At 30.7% G+C, this 18,491-nt stretch overlaps 1 protein-coding gene across 4 annotated transcripts in view; it reads right to left on the bottom strand.

Moving 5' to 3' along the window:
• Positions 1-18,491, bottom strand: part of ssh (Protein phosphatase Slingshot) — a 106,070-nt gene that overhangs the window by 11,069 nt on the left and 76,510 nt on the right. For 3 of the 4 annotated variants that reach the window (XM_011640222.3, XM_011640223.3, XM_089073417.1), the window contains one exon: positions 13,053-13,118. The exons of the other annotated variant lie outside the window; for it this stretch is intronic. In XM_011640222.3, the coding sequence (XP_011638524.2) occupies positions 13,053-13,118 (66 nt within the window). The remainder of the gene's footprint in view (positions 1-13,052; positions 13,119-18,491) is intronic. 4 annotated transcript variants of the gene reach the window in all.

Below are 18,491 nucleotides of genomic sequence, written 5' to 3'. Positions count from 1 at the left end.
AAATTTTTACACGAGTTTTACTCGCAATCGCTTTGGCAATTTCACTGATTCGCTAAAAGGCTTAAAGCAATTTTCGCGACGAACGCGTTAGAAGAAACGCGTGCTACTTTCTCAAGCATAGCAAATATCACGCAAGAAACAATTTCCTTTCCGCACCAACTCGGCAACGATTAGATAAGTCTAGCCGCTTCCGTTTTCTTGGCAGGGCATAGGAAACCTAGAGAGGTTTTGCCACTCGTAGGAAGTGCACTGCTACGCCTTTACGCATCAATTAACGTCTAGAAAAGTTTTACGCAACAAACAATGATCATCGACGGGAGCCTCGGTAGATATACTATAATTAAACATTTACGTAATAGCTACCTGCCGATTCGAGCAGAAGAACCAAGAAGAACGGCGGCGGGTTAACGTAAATAATATACCGAAAATATACCTAATAGCCTGAATAATCTTTTCAAGGATAGAGTCCTGTCCTTACCGCGAATGTACAGAATTTTTTATACGACATCTTAAAATTATCTTGATGATAATAATTAGGTAAATCCACATTTTATCATTTCAAAAGTAGCAAAAAAGTTGAGATGTATCATAGCAACAAACAGAGACGTATGTCTAAGTTGCTTATACTTCGTCCGAGATGACACATCTGCGATTATAAATTTCCATGTTTCGCAACAATGCTCTCTACTCATTGCCTTGGAGATATCTTACGTACCTCTGCAGCTACGTATTTAGAATTCAAGATTGGCACTTTTCACACTCCCTGGAACGATCGAGAGTTCGCGTCTGACCTAAAGCCGCGAAAGCTCTTGCGTGACCACCCGGTGAGAACAACAACGGGAAACGAACTGAGCCGCTAGGCATGACATCGTTAGTTGTAATGAGTCGCGTCATCGACGGAACATAAATGGAACGCCTGGTTACGAGACGTGCTGTTACGAGCCGATCGTGCGAGAGGAATCTGCGGACCGAATCCTGATTGATGTCATCGCCAATACATCATCGATTAACACCCAGCTAACCGATCTCGATCATAGTAGGGGATATGTAATGTCCAGAAGATCCATCGGAAGAGGCGTAGTTAAGAAGAGTTAAGGAGACTTGGAGAACGTAAAATCGATCGTTTTTAGCATCGATTTGCTGAATATTATTTTTAATAATAATAGTGCTTTTATTCAATAAAAATATACCTGTTTAAAATCGACAATTACTAAATTTATACATTTTAACAATTAATAATTAATATTAATATATTATTTAATTAACAACTAATAATTTATAAATTTATAAAAAGAGATTATGCAGGATTATACTTCCAATAGGTAATTTCCATCGTACTTCAAAATGTTAGTAAACGTAAATTAAATTCTTCAAAGTAAAGTATATTGTTTGTAATGATGTATACTTCTTATCGATACTACTTATCGATTGTAAAGAGAATAAATAGGAAAATTCTTTGTTATTTGCAAAATTTATACTGATATATATTTGAGGAAATAAAAAAAGTCACATAAAAGATGTGCGTTTATACATGCGGAGTTTGAGGAAGAGAAGGAAGAGATCAAAGTAGAGAGAGAGAGAGAGAGAGAGAGAGAGAGAGAGAGAGAGAGAGAGAGAGAGAGAGAGAGAGAGAGAGAGAGAGAGAGAGAGAGAGAGAGAGAGAGAGAGAGAGAGAGAGAGAGAGAGAGAGAGAGAGAGAGAGAGAGAGAGGAGGGGGGGAAAGGATCAGCAAATAATTAAACAAATTTTTTATTTCATTTTTATAATACAGAATTTCTCACGATTAGTTTAATTTTACCTTTTTCTTTCTCCCTTTCGTTATTTTCACATTTTTTTAAATTTATTATAATTTTTAAAATAAATTCATAATAAATTAAGTTATTAATAGCTATTTTGATTGATAATTACTTTCAACATTAAAGTCGAAAAACATAAACTAAAATATTTTATCACATAAGGCATAATATTAATTTATTTTAATAATCAATTTTGATTCTGTTTTCTAATTGGTTGTTGATTAATACAGACATTTAAAGGCAAAACATCAACAATTTCCAGATGAAAGATCTCAATAAATTTAATATAGATTTAACACTTTGATAGTTTCTTCATAGAATATATATACATAATGGAAAAAAAAAAGAAATCGAAAACTGGTTCTCGAGTGATACAACAGGACTGGCGTTCAAGGATGGAACAATGAAGGCAACCTGTCTGGTTATCCCGATGCGAAATGCAGATGCAACTTGCCGAAGCAGTCGAGATACACCTGCTGCTTTTCCCTTCACGTTCAACTGCTCTCGAAGATAAAACGTGAATTATTTAAAATCATTAGCGAGTAGGATACAAAGAGTTTCTTTACTTATTCTCTTTATAAACAAAGTACATATCGTTACGAAAAACGTACTTCACTTTGAAAAATTTAATGCATTTAAAGCATAGAAATTATTCAATTATTCAAAGAAGATCTTGCTTTGCATAATCTTTCTTTATAAATATTAATTGTTTGAAAATATGTATCTTTACAAAAGAATCCAGTCTCTTTTCGTTAATTCTTTCTGAAAATAATAATAATAATAATAATAATAATAATAATAATATTCAGAAAATAAAATAAGAACTTATTTATAAATGTGAAAGTGATGGAAATAAATACAAAATAATTATATATCATCTTTATAATTATTAATCTCACCATGTTGGCCTGAAGATGTTTTCAGAGATATGTATAGTGAGAGCTGATGATATAGCGACAATAAAATGACAATTTTATTCTAAATGATAAATTGCACCACGAAAGCACTTAAGAAAGCACAAGAAATTGATTTTTGATCACGCTTTCGATGACTCTTAAATTTACCTTCGATGACAGAACACTCTTTAAATGCCTGTTGAGTAATGTGAAGAATCTTTACGCATTTTGAATACCATACGAAGATAAATCACATGCACTTTAAACGGAATATACCTGATATATCTTAATATCGCGATAATGATTAATTCCCTTGGAATTTTATCATGGTCTAGAATAGACGCTGATTCCAAGGAGAGGATGATTTATCACGTTCACTTGTATTAATAATTATTAAGTATTAGATTATCTTTGAATTATAGTAATCTAATAATAAGCATACGTTTGATTGCAGTGATGGTCAGAAAATCATTTATTGATGTCGCTAATGTTGGATAGAGACGGTTTAACCGTTAACAGCCTTTTTTAAAAAGAGGCTAAAAGAGGAAGCAGAAGACAACGCTCGCGGCTAAAAGCTTTCTCGAGCTAGATCGACTTGGTAGTTGGTAGTAACTCGGCGATGGATGTACGGTGACATCTTTCCACCTTCGGGCAAAGACTACCGGTATAATAGCATAACGGTCACAGCTTTCCAACCGGAACCGATCTTGTTGAATGATCCTTTGTCGCTGTCTTTTGTATCAATGTGTTTAAAGTAAGACGGATAAATGAAAATATAAGGAGACTTAAAACTAAAGATAAATTATTCTTGTGAAAATGTGTCATTACAATATCACAAATGATATAACAGAGTGTCTCTTAAACTTTCCTCTTTCCAAAAAAAAAAAAAAAAAAAAAAAAAAAAAAAAAAAAAAAAAAATTCTCTGAGAATTCCATAATTTTCATGAAAATTTATTAAAAATTCTAATTAATTCTAAAATAAGAGTATTATTAAATGTATCTTAGAAATAAATATATATTTATTTCGTACTTAATATTTTCTATTCATAAAAATGTATAATTTCTAAAATTAAGAATCACTTAAGTTTCAATAATAAAATTGGAAAAATTTTGCAAGAAACTATAAGAATTGTAAAAAATAAATATTTTATATTGTAAAATTGTAAAATTATATTGTAAAATTTTCTAATTTTATTTTTAAAAGCTAAACATAAAAAATTATACACTGCATAACTGGTACAAAATTCGACTTTTATAAAACTATTAAAATAAATATCCGTCTTTATTATATAAAATTGCATTTAAACAAAATCATTGCATTCGGTACTGAACATTAATCAATAAAATCAGTATCATCTTTGATGTTTAAAGTGGATGGATTTTTTCTTATTGTTAACAATTCGGTAAATTCTCACGTATATAAAGACAAAATATAAAAAGCACGCTTTAAAAAAAATTCCTTGAAAATTACAAGTAATAAACAACAATAATTGAACAATAATTAAATTACAAAAATTATTGTAAAAACGAAATGCAACGATGTTATATTACAAATATATCATAAATCAATTAAAATAGTCATTTAATAGTCATTTTCTCATCAACTTTATGACATAACTCTTTAAAAAATAAAATTGAAAATTTTGTAAAAATTTCAATAAAACATTATGACATTTCTTTGTCAAATTATTTCTCTATCTAATTGATTATAATTTATTAAAGATTGATTTATTTTAAAATTGACTTATAACCTCTTTTTTTACATAAACGAATAAACGATAACAAGACGCAATCAAATGAAAAAAATAAAATATAATAAAATAAAAACTAGAAATAAATAATAGAAATAGAAAATACGAACAAAAAATGGTACATATAAAAATATTAATATCGATTATGATTTTCATCATCATGTCGCGAATATCAATGTTAAGCACTGTATGCTATCACGATTATGCAATGAAAGAGACGCAACCAAGTTATCGTGCATGCAGCATTATTCCATCAGTTCGCAAAGTTATCTCTCTAGTCTCCCTTGTCCCTTTGAAACTTGATTCAACAGAGAAAACAAAACGATGGTACCGCAGATGGAACTGAGAGACTTGGAGAGATGACGAAAGTCCGTGATAGTTGTCTGAAAAGCTATCGCACGTCGACGACAGACAAGAGGCAGATAGGAATAGAACTGATACGTACACAAATCGCAATTAATGTATAAGGAGGCAGATCTCTTATTAAAATTTAAATTTAATTTTCGCACAAAAATAACGATAGCCTAATATCGTTTCCTTTCTTTAAAGTAATTCTTCAAATTCTTATTGTTACATTTTCGTATTCCGGATAAAAACCCGGATATCGAATAGTTACAAAATCGAAAAGATGTAAGATTGATGACGAAATAAAATGAAAACTTGAGTCCGCCTCTATTATCTGGGAAAAAAAAAAAAAAAAAAAAAAAAAAAAAAAAAAAAAAAAAAAAAACGGTCATCAACCGGGATGCGAACGAGAGAATCAAGTTATCGCTTGTCTGCCTGTGTCTGCATGACAGGCGAATTCCATTAAACACCATATCACGGCCTTGTTCTGCGAATGTGCGTGCAGACATGCACGATGCAAGCGTGCAATCTGTATGAAAATGCAAGCAACAATGAGTGCGGCAGAAAAATCTACTTATTGTTCGATTAATTTATCGACCGTTATTTTAAATAGAACAAAAGCAGCAAAGAGAAAGAAAATTGGACAAAATTTACAAATTTTTTTAACAAAGTTATATATTTTTTAACGATTTACAAATATACATGTGTAAAAAACATGTCACTATAAATGTAAAAACTGTACATTGTAATGTTGCAATTCCTTGTGCATGATTTTTAACCTTTATTTAGATACATAATATGAGTAGTTATTTTCATCATAACTATAGAAATTCAAAAGATACTAATATTCTAGAAAGAAAGAAAAAAAATATTTCGTGTCAATAAAATTGTATAATCATATTCTCAAATACTGAAAGAGCATACCAGAATTTTTTCAGACTTTTTTAGAGCCTAAAATCCCTTTGAAAACCATCTCTCAATGACCCAAATAGATTAGATTATGAAATTCAATATAGAGGGTTAGTTGTAAATATTCAGTTGAGATTTCTATATATAGTAGTGTCAAATCGCAATTCATTTTAATTATATTTTAATTATATATAATTATAAAAATTATATCGTGTCTTTTTCCAATTTTGAATGAGCCAGCTACATATCTTATTTTTGCAATACCAGGAAACACAGTGCTTCTCAGTACTTGAACAAAGCAGCATCTCCTTTTTCAAGTTCACGAATCAATAAAAATACAACTGAATATCACTGTGATTCCTTCGGCAACGATAAATTATGTCAGTATCGGACGACGTGAAAGCGACTTTGGCTGAAATCGGTGCCCGAGGTTTCTCTGGCAAAAAGTGAAAACGCGCGAATCGGAGTCGACAACCTCCGCGCGAAAATATAAAGCAAGGAGCAGCAAAGTCGAACACAGGCCATCGACCAGTTGATCTTGCCTTAAATGACGGCATCTCTTAGATTGACGATCGCGAATGTGAAGAAACGCATTTATAAAGTACTCAACATGTCAAGATGATTTCACGACGATACAAGCTATAACTTGTTTCCTTTCCATCAGAACTAATAATTCAAATACAACAATGTTAAATCCACTCATTTCTGCAATCTATAAAACAAAATTTTCGTTTGTATCAACATGCAAAATTAAAGTAAATAATTAATTTTTTAAGCAAATAAATTAATTAATCAATTAATTTTTTTCTCTTTTTTTCTTTTAAAAATACTTATAAAAATACTTATATTAAAGAAAATATTAACACACACACACACACACACACACACACACACACACACACACACACACACACACACACACACACACACACACACACACACACACACACACACACACACACACACACACACACACACATATATATAAAATCATTGTTAATTAAGTAGTTGTTCGAATTATGCGATTATTAATTAATATTAATTTGCTCTGCAATGTGAGTTTTTCTTATATAAAGAGTGAGACTTTTCAGGTAGTATAATTGTTTTTTTTTTTTACATTAAATATTACCTAAAATTAAATCTTTTTGTTAAAAGGAGAACATATTTCATATTAGTCACATCTGTGAAAATTCATACTGCACTTTGAATTGCACTTTTACATATAACAGTACATTTCTCTAAACGGTAATTTCTCTTAGTTCATCAGACATTATTATATACACGATAACGTAAAAATTATATATTTCTTCGATAAATCTTGAGACGTAAGAGATGAAGCATTATCGCGTATCGACACAATCACATGAGAATACTGTACGAGTGTCAGCAACCTCATCATAGAACGAAGTATCACTTCGAGTTCTCGTCTTCGTCATCCGGCCAGGAACCGGTTTCGACCGGCTGTCCGCCTGAAGTTCATTGATTCTCGACGATCCCGAGCAGCTTCCTGCCTTGTGAAAAAAAAAACTAGGTTCACCCTCATTTTGACCTTTTATCACCTTACCTGGCCGGATAAATCGGATTGTAAGTAGAAAAAAGCTCAACTAAATTGGTTCTTTGGGTTAATTGAAATTGATGGTTAAAACTTTTATGCGCAAAGTTATTCGTCCAATTGGGAACAGGGAGAACTCATTGCTGAACATTCACCATGTCTGAACCAGTCGCCATGGCCTGGAAACCAGTCGACATGACATGTTTTGCACCAGAAAATCAAAAAACAAAAGCCAGATCGTGGCCTGTCTTTCGCTAAATCGAATATGTAGAGGATGTATATAGTTATTTAATCGGTTATAGTTATAATATTATTAACCAGTTATATTATTATATCATATGTTTATTATATGTATGCAAAAATTTTAGTATATAATTTTCTTTTTAAGTATGGAATTTTTAGGATTTTCTTTGTTATTTTAAATGCATGCATTCTATTACAAGAATTATTTTTCTTTACCTCAATACAATTTAAAATTTAGCAGAAATATTACTAAATATTATATTATTAGCCAGTTATATTAATCATTTAACCAGTTATATTATATTATTAAATCAGATATGTTTATTACATACATATATATGCAAAAATTTTATATAATTTTTTTTAAAATACGAAATTTTTAGGATTTTCTTTGTTATTTTAAATAAATGAGTTCTAGTGTTCTAGTATTATTAACAATTATTTTTCTTTATCTTAATATGATTTAAAATTTAGCAGAAATATCGCTAAATATTTTTCATGTTTTATTTCAATAGAAAAACTTACAACGTAAACTTTTTCAGCATTATAAAATTTATTTATCAGTATTATAATGTGTACAAAGATATCTTTTCGAATCTTTCTTTCTTATCTCATATTAAGATTTTTAAAATTTTAATTAGATTAATCAGATCATTCACGTTTTCATAAACGGTTATATAAAACAGTACATTGATTATTTCAGTGATTTATTCATTCAATGTAACTAATCACAAAAACTTTTATGAATACGTGTTGTTAATATTAATAACTCGTATCAGGTATCACCTGGTACATCTAGTTAGACGTTCATGATCTACTGCGACAGTTCAGAAATTCTGTGTCAAGTTATTGCGTAAGAAAAGAAGAGATTAATAATAACATCGAACAGGAATCTAAATTGATGTCTCAACCAACTGAAATGTTACGTTCAATGCTTTCAGAAACAATCTCTTAAGAATATGCATTCAACACTGGATCGAAAAGTAACACGGAGAAGAGACATTCATAATAAGAAATATAACTTTGCGCCGCATGTCATATTTACTATATCGGTTCCAAGATTAAATGCCAATTCTTTCCAGTAACTTATATATAATATTATATCACGTATTTATTATTGTAGGACAGAAATGTATGGAGACAGAAATGTTTTTCGAAAGAATAAGCTCGCACGCATGCCGAAACAACGTGATCTCAAAGAGAATTTGTTCAATGTCGCTCGACCACGTGGTGGAAATTCGGCAAAGTGACCACGCGTCGCGACGCACCCATAAATGGCGCGAGCGGTGGTCCACGGTCGTACAACCAACCCCACCACGATGTGTGATAGTCGAGACCAACGGGGCTTCTCCAAAAATAGGACAACGACGACAAGGGACCGTCCCGACGACGACGTCGACGTCGACGTCGACGTCGTCGTCGTCGTCGTCGTCGTCGTCGTCGTCGTCGTCGTCGTCGTCGTCGAATGACAGTGCTCTCGACGTTGTTTCTTCCCGCTTGTAGTTTGTTCAGATACATTTCTTCGACGCATCGCCTCTTACGCGGGAGTTTGTCTTGTAGGAATTGTACAAACAGTTGAGCAAAGCGTTTTCATTGCAAGAATTGAACCAACTGAAGTTTTTCACTTAAATCCGTAAAGTGTCGAAACAAGCGTGTATTCGCTGCTCAACGTTAATTGATAAAAAATAATTGTAATTGATGAAAAAAATTAAATAATAATAATATAATTAATATAAGTGCATATAACATAATATTAATGTTATTTTTTATATTAATGTTATTTTAATAAAATTAAATTTAAATAATTCATTAATTATTATGTTCAAACAAACAAGTGTACTTTTATTTCTTTTATTTGTATTATATAAAATTAAATATATATATATATATATATATATATATATATATATATAAAATTTCACTTTCAAAAATAAAAAAAGGAATAGAATTATATACAGAAAATAATCTAATTTTTAAAGTTTTTATACACAGTATAATTTTTTTTACTTTTATTTGTAATTACTTCTTATATTTTACTTCTTATTCTTGTTTTAGATTAATTAGATGAATAAATTATTCTTCAATTTTATCTTTAGATTAACGATAAAATATACCCTTTTTATTGCATTGATAACGTCACGTGTTCTTCTTTCTATATCTTCTTTCTGTTTCAAAAATCCATTTGTTGCTGTCGTTTTCCGTATAAAATCATTCGAGTATACGATGCGTAAATCAATTAGCGAATTAATCTATTACACCCACGAAAATTCACACTACGATATCAAAGGCATTTGCGTCTACAGGCGCCAAACCGATTACGCTTTTGCAAAAATCGCCGCGGGCTAACGTTAATGAACGTGGTGGAATCGGAGGCAAGACTATTTATAATCCAGACACATCGTTCAAGCACACGCGGTAATGCCAGAAATAACAAATCCAAAGTCCTACACGAATAAGACGAACAAGGAGACGACGTCTGCTCCAATAATTGGCGATAATTCGATTGAAATGCATATAATTAATTAGGAAAAAGGAAAAATGATGCATTGGAAATAATCTCTTTGTTAATTGTTCGATAATTGCTGAGGCGATAATTGCTGAGGCAATAGTTGATGAAAGTGTTGTATCCCAAGAATCATATCTAAATTTTTAAATAAAATCTGGAGATTAATTTAAAAAAATTACGAGAGAGATCAAGCATGATTGATTCGTGTAGGAGGAAACGGCAGTGTTTTTGCTCGCTCGCTGAAAAATATAGCACCGGAAGAGGCTGGGCGGTTAAGAAAGTTCCTGTTGTCCGTCTGGTCGCGCAATTGTGATATCGACCAATTAAGCCAACGACCCACGCCTAATTTTTCTTTTCGCGCTGCTCCAACCTCTTCCGCATCGATAACATCTTCGTCATCCCAACTCTGAATTAGTGACTCTGTCGTTATCATGTAACACTCACACATTATACAGAGTGAGAATGAAATGGATGATCCTACTATGGGTGTTCAATTCTTCCTAAGGATGAAAAAAAGTCATATAAATATCTGGATACTTTTTCTTTCCGAGATATAGATACGTTTTGTTTACATCGAAATTTTTCATGAATAACTGTCACATGTAGAATAATTACGAGCACTATCAACTTTTTTTACATGCTCTCCTGACTTTTTTAGACTTTTTTATTTGTGGAGACATCCATGATGTAAAAAGATTAGGTGTAACATTCTCAAAGATACGCAATAGTATTTCCTTTGATCAATCAGAAATAAATGTTACGTCTGTGAGTGTAGTCCTCTCGAAGCTACAAATGCTTCAAAATATTTTTTGATTGGCCAATTTACAAAACTTTTTTTCCTAATTTAAACATTTTCATTTAAACACTTCGATTTGAGCATCAAGTGGACTCTACTCTATCATGCAGGAAAAAATATGGCTTCTTTCACATAATGTAACAAGACAAGTTATGGTTGCACGCATTAGTTTATCATCAGTTATTACATCATTATATTTTATCATACACACGTTATATTTTATTTTTATAGTTTACTATGTATTATATATTTTTATTAATTTATGAGGTTTCGTGTAAATATAAATTTACGTCGTTTTACATTTTCATCTTTTAATTTTGTTTGTATATTTCTGGACAAAAATTTTGGTTGGATATTTTATTTTTCGGCCGTTATTATGTGCAATGATATACTTGATTTTCTTACACGAGAACATCTAAAAAGTTTAATTTATGATAATATTATAATATAATAATAACTAATAGTCTGGAAACATTAAAAAATCGGATTTTTACCGCAAAAAAAAAAAATTGTGACAAAGCTCAGAATACATCAGGAATTTTTAGAGTATCTTCAACAGTTTAAAAAATGTAAACTGTGCATTATTACAAAAGGAAATAATTTTCAGTAATTTCTTTAAATAAGTTTTAAGGATTCCTAAAAGACTTCATAATGAACAAACAATTTTTACATCTCGGGAAAAAAGATTTTTTGGATCTATTGTATGTTTATATAATCTTTCTTTCTTTTAAGAAAAGTAGAATAGGATCCCTAAAATGGGATCAAAAAAATCATTTATTTCAGTTCCACTCAATATATGAAACGCCGATTAATTTTCGATGATCTCAAAGCAAATCTAAATCTATCCTAATATTTTCCAAAGAGGATGATACAAATTATTTAAGAAATAAACAAATAAAATTTATGAATAGAACTCTTTGTTGATTTTATATGAGTTTGTGTGAATCTCTTTTTTTAGGCAATAACATTCAAAAATTAAAAAAGCAACATTTCCAGAATTCTGTCTAAAACTCACGTAGAGATTTATAAATCTTTTAAAATCTTTTATATTCATACAATGAAATATAAAACTCGTGCCAGATAAAGAGAAATGTTGTATAAATCTAAGATATAGCTAGATAAGCATCTAAGATATTTTCGTGTTTTAATAATCCAAATGATTTGTTTAACTCATAGAGAATTATAGAACTAAAATTACAATTCTCAATATTTGTATTATAAAACTATAATTCTCATAAATTTCCGTCAAATAATAATATAGTAGCTTTAGAAATTTATAAATTTATGAATTCTTTAATTTCTTTTTCGTTTCGATTTTCGTTTCGAGTATTAAGAAAAATAATTTATTATTAAGTTTAACATTAATTATTATAAATATTGGAGACAACATATCCCCGTAAAATTTGCACTAAATCTTTTTTCTGAGAATACTGATAAAATATTCTATAAAAAATTGTTGTCCTTTAATAATATGATTATTGATTTAGAGTCAATTTTTTTCTTATTCAATAATTATTTTATTTATTTCGAATGATTATGTTTAGATCTACGATAATTATTTTAATCGCGTAAGGATAATTTTACGCGAAAAATCTTCCTATATATCTGTACTCTCCTTGCGTTCGCTTATAATGCATCTTTCGTAGACACAGTTGTCTCGGGTCATTCCTCATGTAATCACACTGACATTATCTATTAGCTACAGTTGTTAGGCCTATGGCAATGACCCTTCTTTTCCAATCGCACAGCTCATTTAACGTCGCCAATGGGACATTGGAAATCGACAAAATATTGCAAAAACGATCGATTATGTATTTTGATTTGTAATGATATGATTTAGATTTTCGCACATATAAAAATGCGAACAATAATTTTGAAGAAAAAATAAGTACATTGTATATATATTTAATACTTAATAAATAATCGATCAAGTATATATTTCAGTTAAAACGTTCATATTAGTTTTCTTTTTCCTCCTACATATTGATAAATAAGTAGTGTCTTTTGTAAAACAAAATAATTTTGTTAATATCAATGGAAAATAAATTTTAATTTCTGAGGTGCACTCTGTTAAAATTAGTGTTATTCTTTATGTCAACGATTTTTCGCACAAATCAACTTCACACTAAAAACGTATTCTGATACGCATCAAATAGCCATTACGCAAAATATAAAAAATGTTTAAGTGCCATTATTTTTTTTGTTCCATTCTTGCGTCGATACAAAACCAGTTTCGTTTATCAGAGATGCAGACTTACCACATGGCCTGAACAGATACCGGCTTGAAGATGTGTTGACGACCGCAAACGCTGACCTTGAAACCCCTGAAAGATTAAAAAATTGAGAAATAAGATCGTGATGACCTTTAGAAATCATGATCAATCACATAATGATATCCTTATACGCAGCGCTATTCCATTAAAAGACTATTGCATCAATTATGAAAGATGATATTCTGTTTCACGCGTATAATTTACTGCCTAAAATTATCTAAATCGTGATAAATAGAATGTAGAATTAACGTAGAACAAAAATAAGATGATATCTTTACTATTTATGCTTTCAGATAATAATAAAGATAATTCAAAGAATTTTAAAACAAAAGACATAATTATGCACGTAACAAAATTTACATAACAGCAATTGTATAATTGATTATTAAATTATGATTACGGATTCAATCATTTTGTTGTCTTTAAGAAAATAAAGGAATATCTGAAAATTTTTGAGCTTTGTTCCTACATATTTCTAAGTTTGTGATTATCAGTAATTTATGTATTACGAAATTTTTTTGTAATATATCAAAATGAGATACTGCGCAATTTTCTGATTTGATATTGGTTCGACTCTGTTGGAACAAGCCCTTAATTTCAATTTTAAATTTTAATTTTCGAAATAATAAAAAAATGACAATGGAACTAATCTGAATAATTTAAAAAAATTTTTAAATAATTTTAAAGTAATTTTAATTAAAAAAAAAAAATTAAAACTATAATTAACACAAGACAAATTATATTTATATTTTATTTTAAAAGTACTCATTAGTACGACAATAGACATTGAAATTGTAATTAAAGAAGAATTTCTCGTAAAATAAAGGACAAAATTGAATTTTGAAAAAATAAATAAATCAGGAGAGCTCCTCAAATAAAATACTGTCTTTTATTAGAATAAGAAGAACGTCATTGTAATTATGTGTAATTAATAAAAATATTCTTTCAATTCTGTATTGAAGTGAAAGATTTAAATTTATTTATTATTAAGAAAAAAGCAAGTGTTTATAAATTCTAAATTCTTGTTCGATTCGCTTTTATTTAGGTCAATATCAGATTTTCTGTCACTCTAGTAACAGGCAGATTAATACTCCGCTCTGTGCGGAGTGCTGCAAGATTGCTCGACTCGATGGTGAATGAGTAACATCGTCTTAATAGGATGACTGATGATTAAAATCGATTTGGTCATGCGAATCGGGCGATCGCCATTAAATTGGCGAGCGAAGCGACGGCGCTTCAAAACTGCAACACAACTGTAACGCAATTCTCGCGATTCTTACGACACAAGAAGAGGCGCGCGCACTCACCGCGTCATCATTAATTAGGCATTACGTAAAGGCGATCGCACTGCGTGAGTATCGCAAATCGCAAAACGTTGCCGTAATACGCGCCGGCTAGATTTCCGGAAAATTGTTACCGATTCCGCGATTCGTCTTTTCCCGAAAGAAAACGATACTCGCGTCAGACATCGCGTTACACATACGCGGCCGATTGTCATTGGAGTGTCGCTTTTCCTCATCAACGAATATTAAAAGTGAAATCATATTTAATTAATATGATTTTACTCATGTCGATGCGTCAACAAGACGTCTACTCATATCCTCCCCCCAAAAATTCACTGGAAATTTTTAAGCAATTTATTAAAAATTGCAGGTAAAATGAAAGAGAGAGTATTTTTAAATGTACCTTAGAAATGAATATATTTATTGTGTAACGACTTTAATATTTTCTATTTAAAAGAGTTTATAAAAATCATAAAATAAAATTAAGAATTACACAAATTTCAATATAAAATTTGAAAGAAACTGTAAGAACTTTAAAAAATAAATGTTTCATATTGCATAAAATTTTCAAACTTTAGTTTCAAAAAAAAAATATATATATATATATATATAATCGGAATAAAATTCAACTTTTATAAAATTAAACAAAATTTTTTTAATTAAAATAAATATTGGTCTTGATTAAACAAAATTGCATATAACACGAAATCATTGTCTTCAGTATTAGTCACAAGTTTTTAAATATAGCAATGTATAAATAGTTATAAATCTGACAAATCAATTAATATTATTTTGTCATAACATGAATATAACTCTTCTTTAATTCGATTTGCCATTGCATGTCGAGGCACAAGTAATGCCTAATCGCACAATAAGGCACGATACAAACATTCGCTCAATCAAAATATTCGCGACAAATTGCAGTTATGTGGACGAAAATAAATTGTCGAGCATTGCCGCGAGTATCAAATAGAATCGCGAACAATGCAACGCAAAGATGCCTCGCGGCTTGGAATTTGGGCGTGTTACATGTAACAAAACGTCGAGGAGGGATTCGTGCAGGGATCTCTTACCCTCACGGAGCAGTGCAAAATAGACGAAAAAGAAATGCAATTTCCTTCCCCCCGCCTTCCCCGCGAAATTACCTGGCTCCGCACCGTTATCGTCCGGATCGTAAAGCGGATGCCCTCTTTCCTCTGCTTTCGGATCGTAATTCGCCTCTCTCGTCGATTACAGTTACCTTCTACGTATATTCGCGAAACGAATTTTATGCCAGGTCCTTCTCGCTTCTTTCAGCGAGCTTCTTTGCGTCAAACGCTAAGAAATTTGCAAACCGCGCGATTTACGGGTAAGTTTTCCGAGTTTGTTATACTAGCAGATTTCGATACACAAAAAGGTTATATTGTACGTTCCGTAATGTTTTACTAATAACACCGCAACTCTGCATTCTCCGAACTCTAAGTTATTACCAATTTAAACAGAGTATGGTATATGGTGTATCAAACTTTAACACTTTAAAGTAAACAGTATCTTGACAATTATTGGATATAAGAGTGAAACTATTCATATCGAAAAAAGAAAAGCAAAAAAGAAACAGCTTTTTTTTATATCATTTTATTCTACAGGGTATTCACTCGAACCTCTCTCCCCCAAAAATTCCCTAAAAGGTCCGCAATTTTCAAAGCATTTGTTAAAAATTTCAGATATAATGAGAATATTTTTAAATGTATCTTAGAAATAAATATATATTTATTGTGCAAAGTCCCTAATATTTCAATTCATAAAAATTTATAAATTTTAAAATAGAATTAAGAGCAGTGCAATAATTAAATTTAAAAAAAAATTTGAAAGAAACTATAAAGATTAGTTTAAAGATATTTCGTATCGTATAAAATTTTTAAAGACTTTGTTTTCAAAAGCTACAAATAAAAAATTATATAATTGATATAAAATTCAATTTTTATAAAATTTTTAAAATAAATAAATCCGCTTTTACTTAAAAATGAAATCATTATCCTCTATACTGAATATTGAATTAGTTGTAAATTCTATATGCTGTGTATATATTTATAATAAAATGGTTCATTGTTATTATTAACAATTCAATCAGTTCATAAACATATAAATATAACATAAAACATTAGAAAAAGTAACTTTAAAAAAATTCTCCGATTTTCAATAAAATTCCACGAAAATTTTCAGATTTTTCAAGGTATAAACGAATTCCTTGGGAATTCCAAGTTTTTCCAGGTTTTTCCAAATAGCTTACACTCTGTTAAATTATGCGCAAATTTCTAAGAGTTTAATGAGAGTTCAATCTGTCTGATACACAGAACCAATCAAATTGCTTTGAATTAATGCTATTCTAATCTTATTTTAACGTCGCGCAAATTAAACTTGCAAAGATTTATGTAAATTATATTACAAAGAATGAATTCTGCGCAATACTCATTACTTTAATGATCGGTTACACTTTACTTTACTTTTGTATGTCAATGAGACACACATGTCGATATCATGAGACTGATGGAAGGGTAATTGCAATATTGAACGCGTTAACTAAATTCTCTTCATCTCTGGCTACATTACGTGTTAAATAACACGATTAAGACTATAATCTACCCGGAAAGAGACAGTAAGAGAGGTCACTAACTCGGGACTAAGTAAGTCAAGCTGTTGTTGCAATCAGTTGTAACAGTGTTTCAAATCGACTGATCGAGAAAGCAAATGACGTATCGCAACGACTCTAACTTGCGCAGAAGGACTGTAACTTTCTAGCAAGTTTGCGACGGTCGCATCGAAACGAGAGAGAGAGAGAGAGAGAGAGAGAGAGAGAGAGAGAGGGGGGGGAGGGAGATGAAGACAGACGATAATCCGCGCCTCGCGGGTCATCGACATCGTAGGAACGCGAGCTGACCAACGTTTGCGTTTGCGATCATTTTCTTTTCCCGGTCCTTTTCTTTCTCCTTTTCCCTTCGCATCGAATTGACCATCCACCGCCCCACCGTCCTTTTATCGCTAATTTCGCAAGAATTGCTCGCCCGACCGGACATGAACGTCGCGCGCGTCGCCTAGTCAATGTGCTCTCGCGTGAGTGACTTTTTGCCTACGGGGAAAAATGAGAGACAGTGTCCTCTAATCACGCAAAAAATTATGTATCGAGATCGCCCAGACGCGACGTTCACGATCGTTTTGTTGGTGTAACGCAGCGGTTAATGAAAGTTCCACGACTATTAGATCCTTAACTATAACATGCTATGTCGACTGTCACTTTAGAAACGTCATTTCAGTCGTCAGACAAGTTATCGATAAATGACGCATGTACGTTTATTACAAAAAATTAATAATCAATTACGTCAGACATCAAATTCAATAAATAATCTTAAAATAATCTTACAAATCAAATCTGTTTACATTAAACATTAAATCTATTCTGAATAAAAATAATAGAAGTGTTCATATTTTTTGCAGTTATGGTCTTTATATATAATATAAGAGTAATTTTAATTAATATTAATCCTTGTATCAGTTCTATATTTCAATTTAATTAACATATGTATTTAATTTCTTTTTCGCTCATCATATAGGATGTCTATCCGAAAAGAGTTTCTTCCCGATTGAGAATTCCCCGATTTCAGTATAAGGACAAAATGTTAGAAAAAAACAACTTGTCTATAATATTGGATCAATCAGTAAAATCAGTGTTCTGACATTTAGAGGAATCCATTATTCTTAACAAGTCCGTCAGTAAATTTACGATACGAACGATTATGATATGAAGATAAAATATTAAACAAAGTAATTTCAAAAAAATTTACTGACTTTTAATAAAATTTCCCGACAATTCGCCAATTTTATTATAAAAAAATATATAGAAAAGCAATTTCAAACAAACTTCCTGGTTTTAAATAAAATTTCCAAAAAAATTCTCTAATTTTAATATATTCAAGGACAAAATGTTAGAAAAAGCAACTTCAAAAAAATTTCCTGATTTTCAATAAAATTCCTTGATTTTTCAAGGCATAAGCAAATTCCCGAGAATTCCAGGTTTTCCAGGTTTTTCCAGGTAGTAGACATCCCGTCATATGATGCATTATGTGGTATGCGGTATCATACATATGGTTTGATCGTCACGTCTCGA

The sequence above is a fragment of the Pogonomyrmex barbatus genome, unplaced genomic scaffold (assembly GCF_055798465.1).
Source record: "Pogonomyrmex barbatus isolate J1 unplaced genomic scaffold, ASM5579846v1 scaffold15, whole genome shotgun sequence".
Lineage (NCBI taxonomy): Eukaryota > Metazoa > Arthropoda > Insecta > Hymenoptera > Formicidae > Pogonomyrmex > Pogonomyrmex barbatus.
This window is presented reverse-complemented; position numbering and strand designations above follow the sequence as displayed.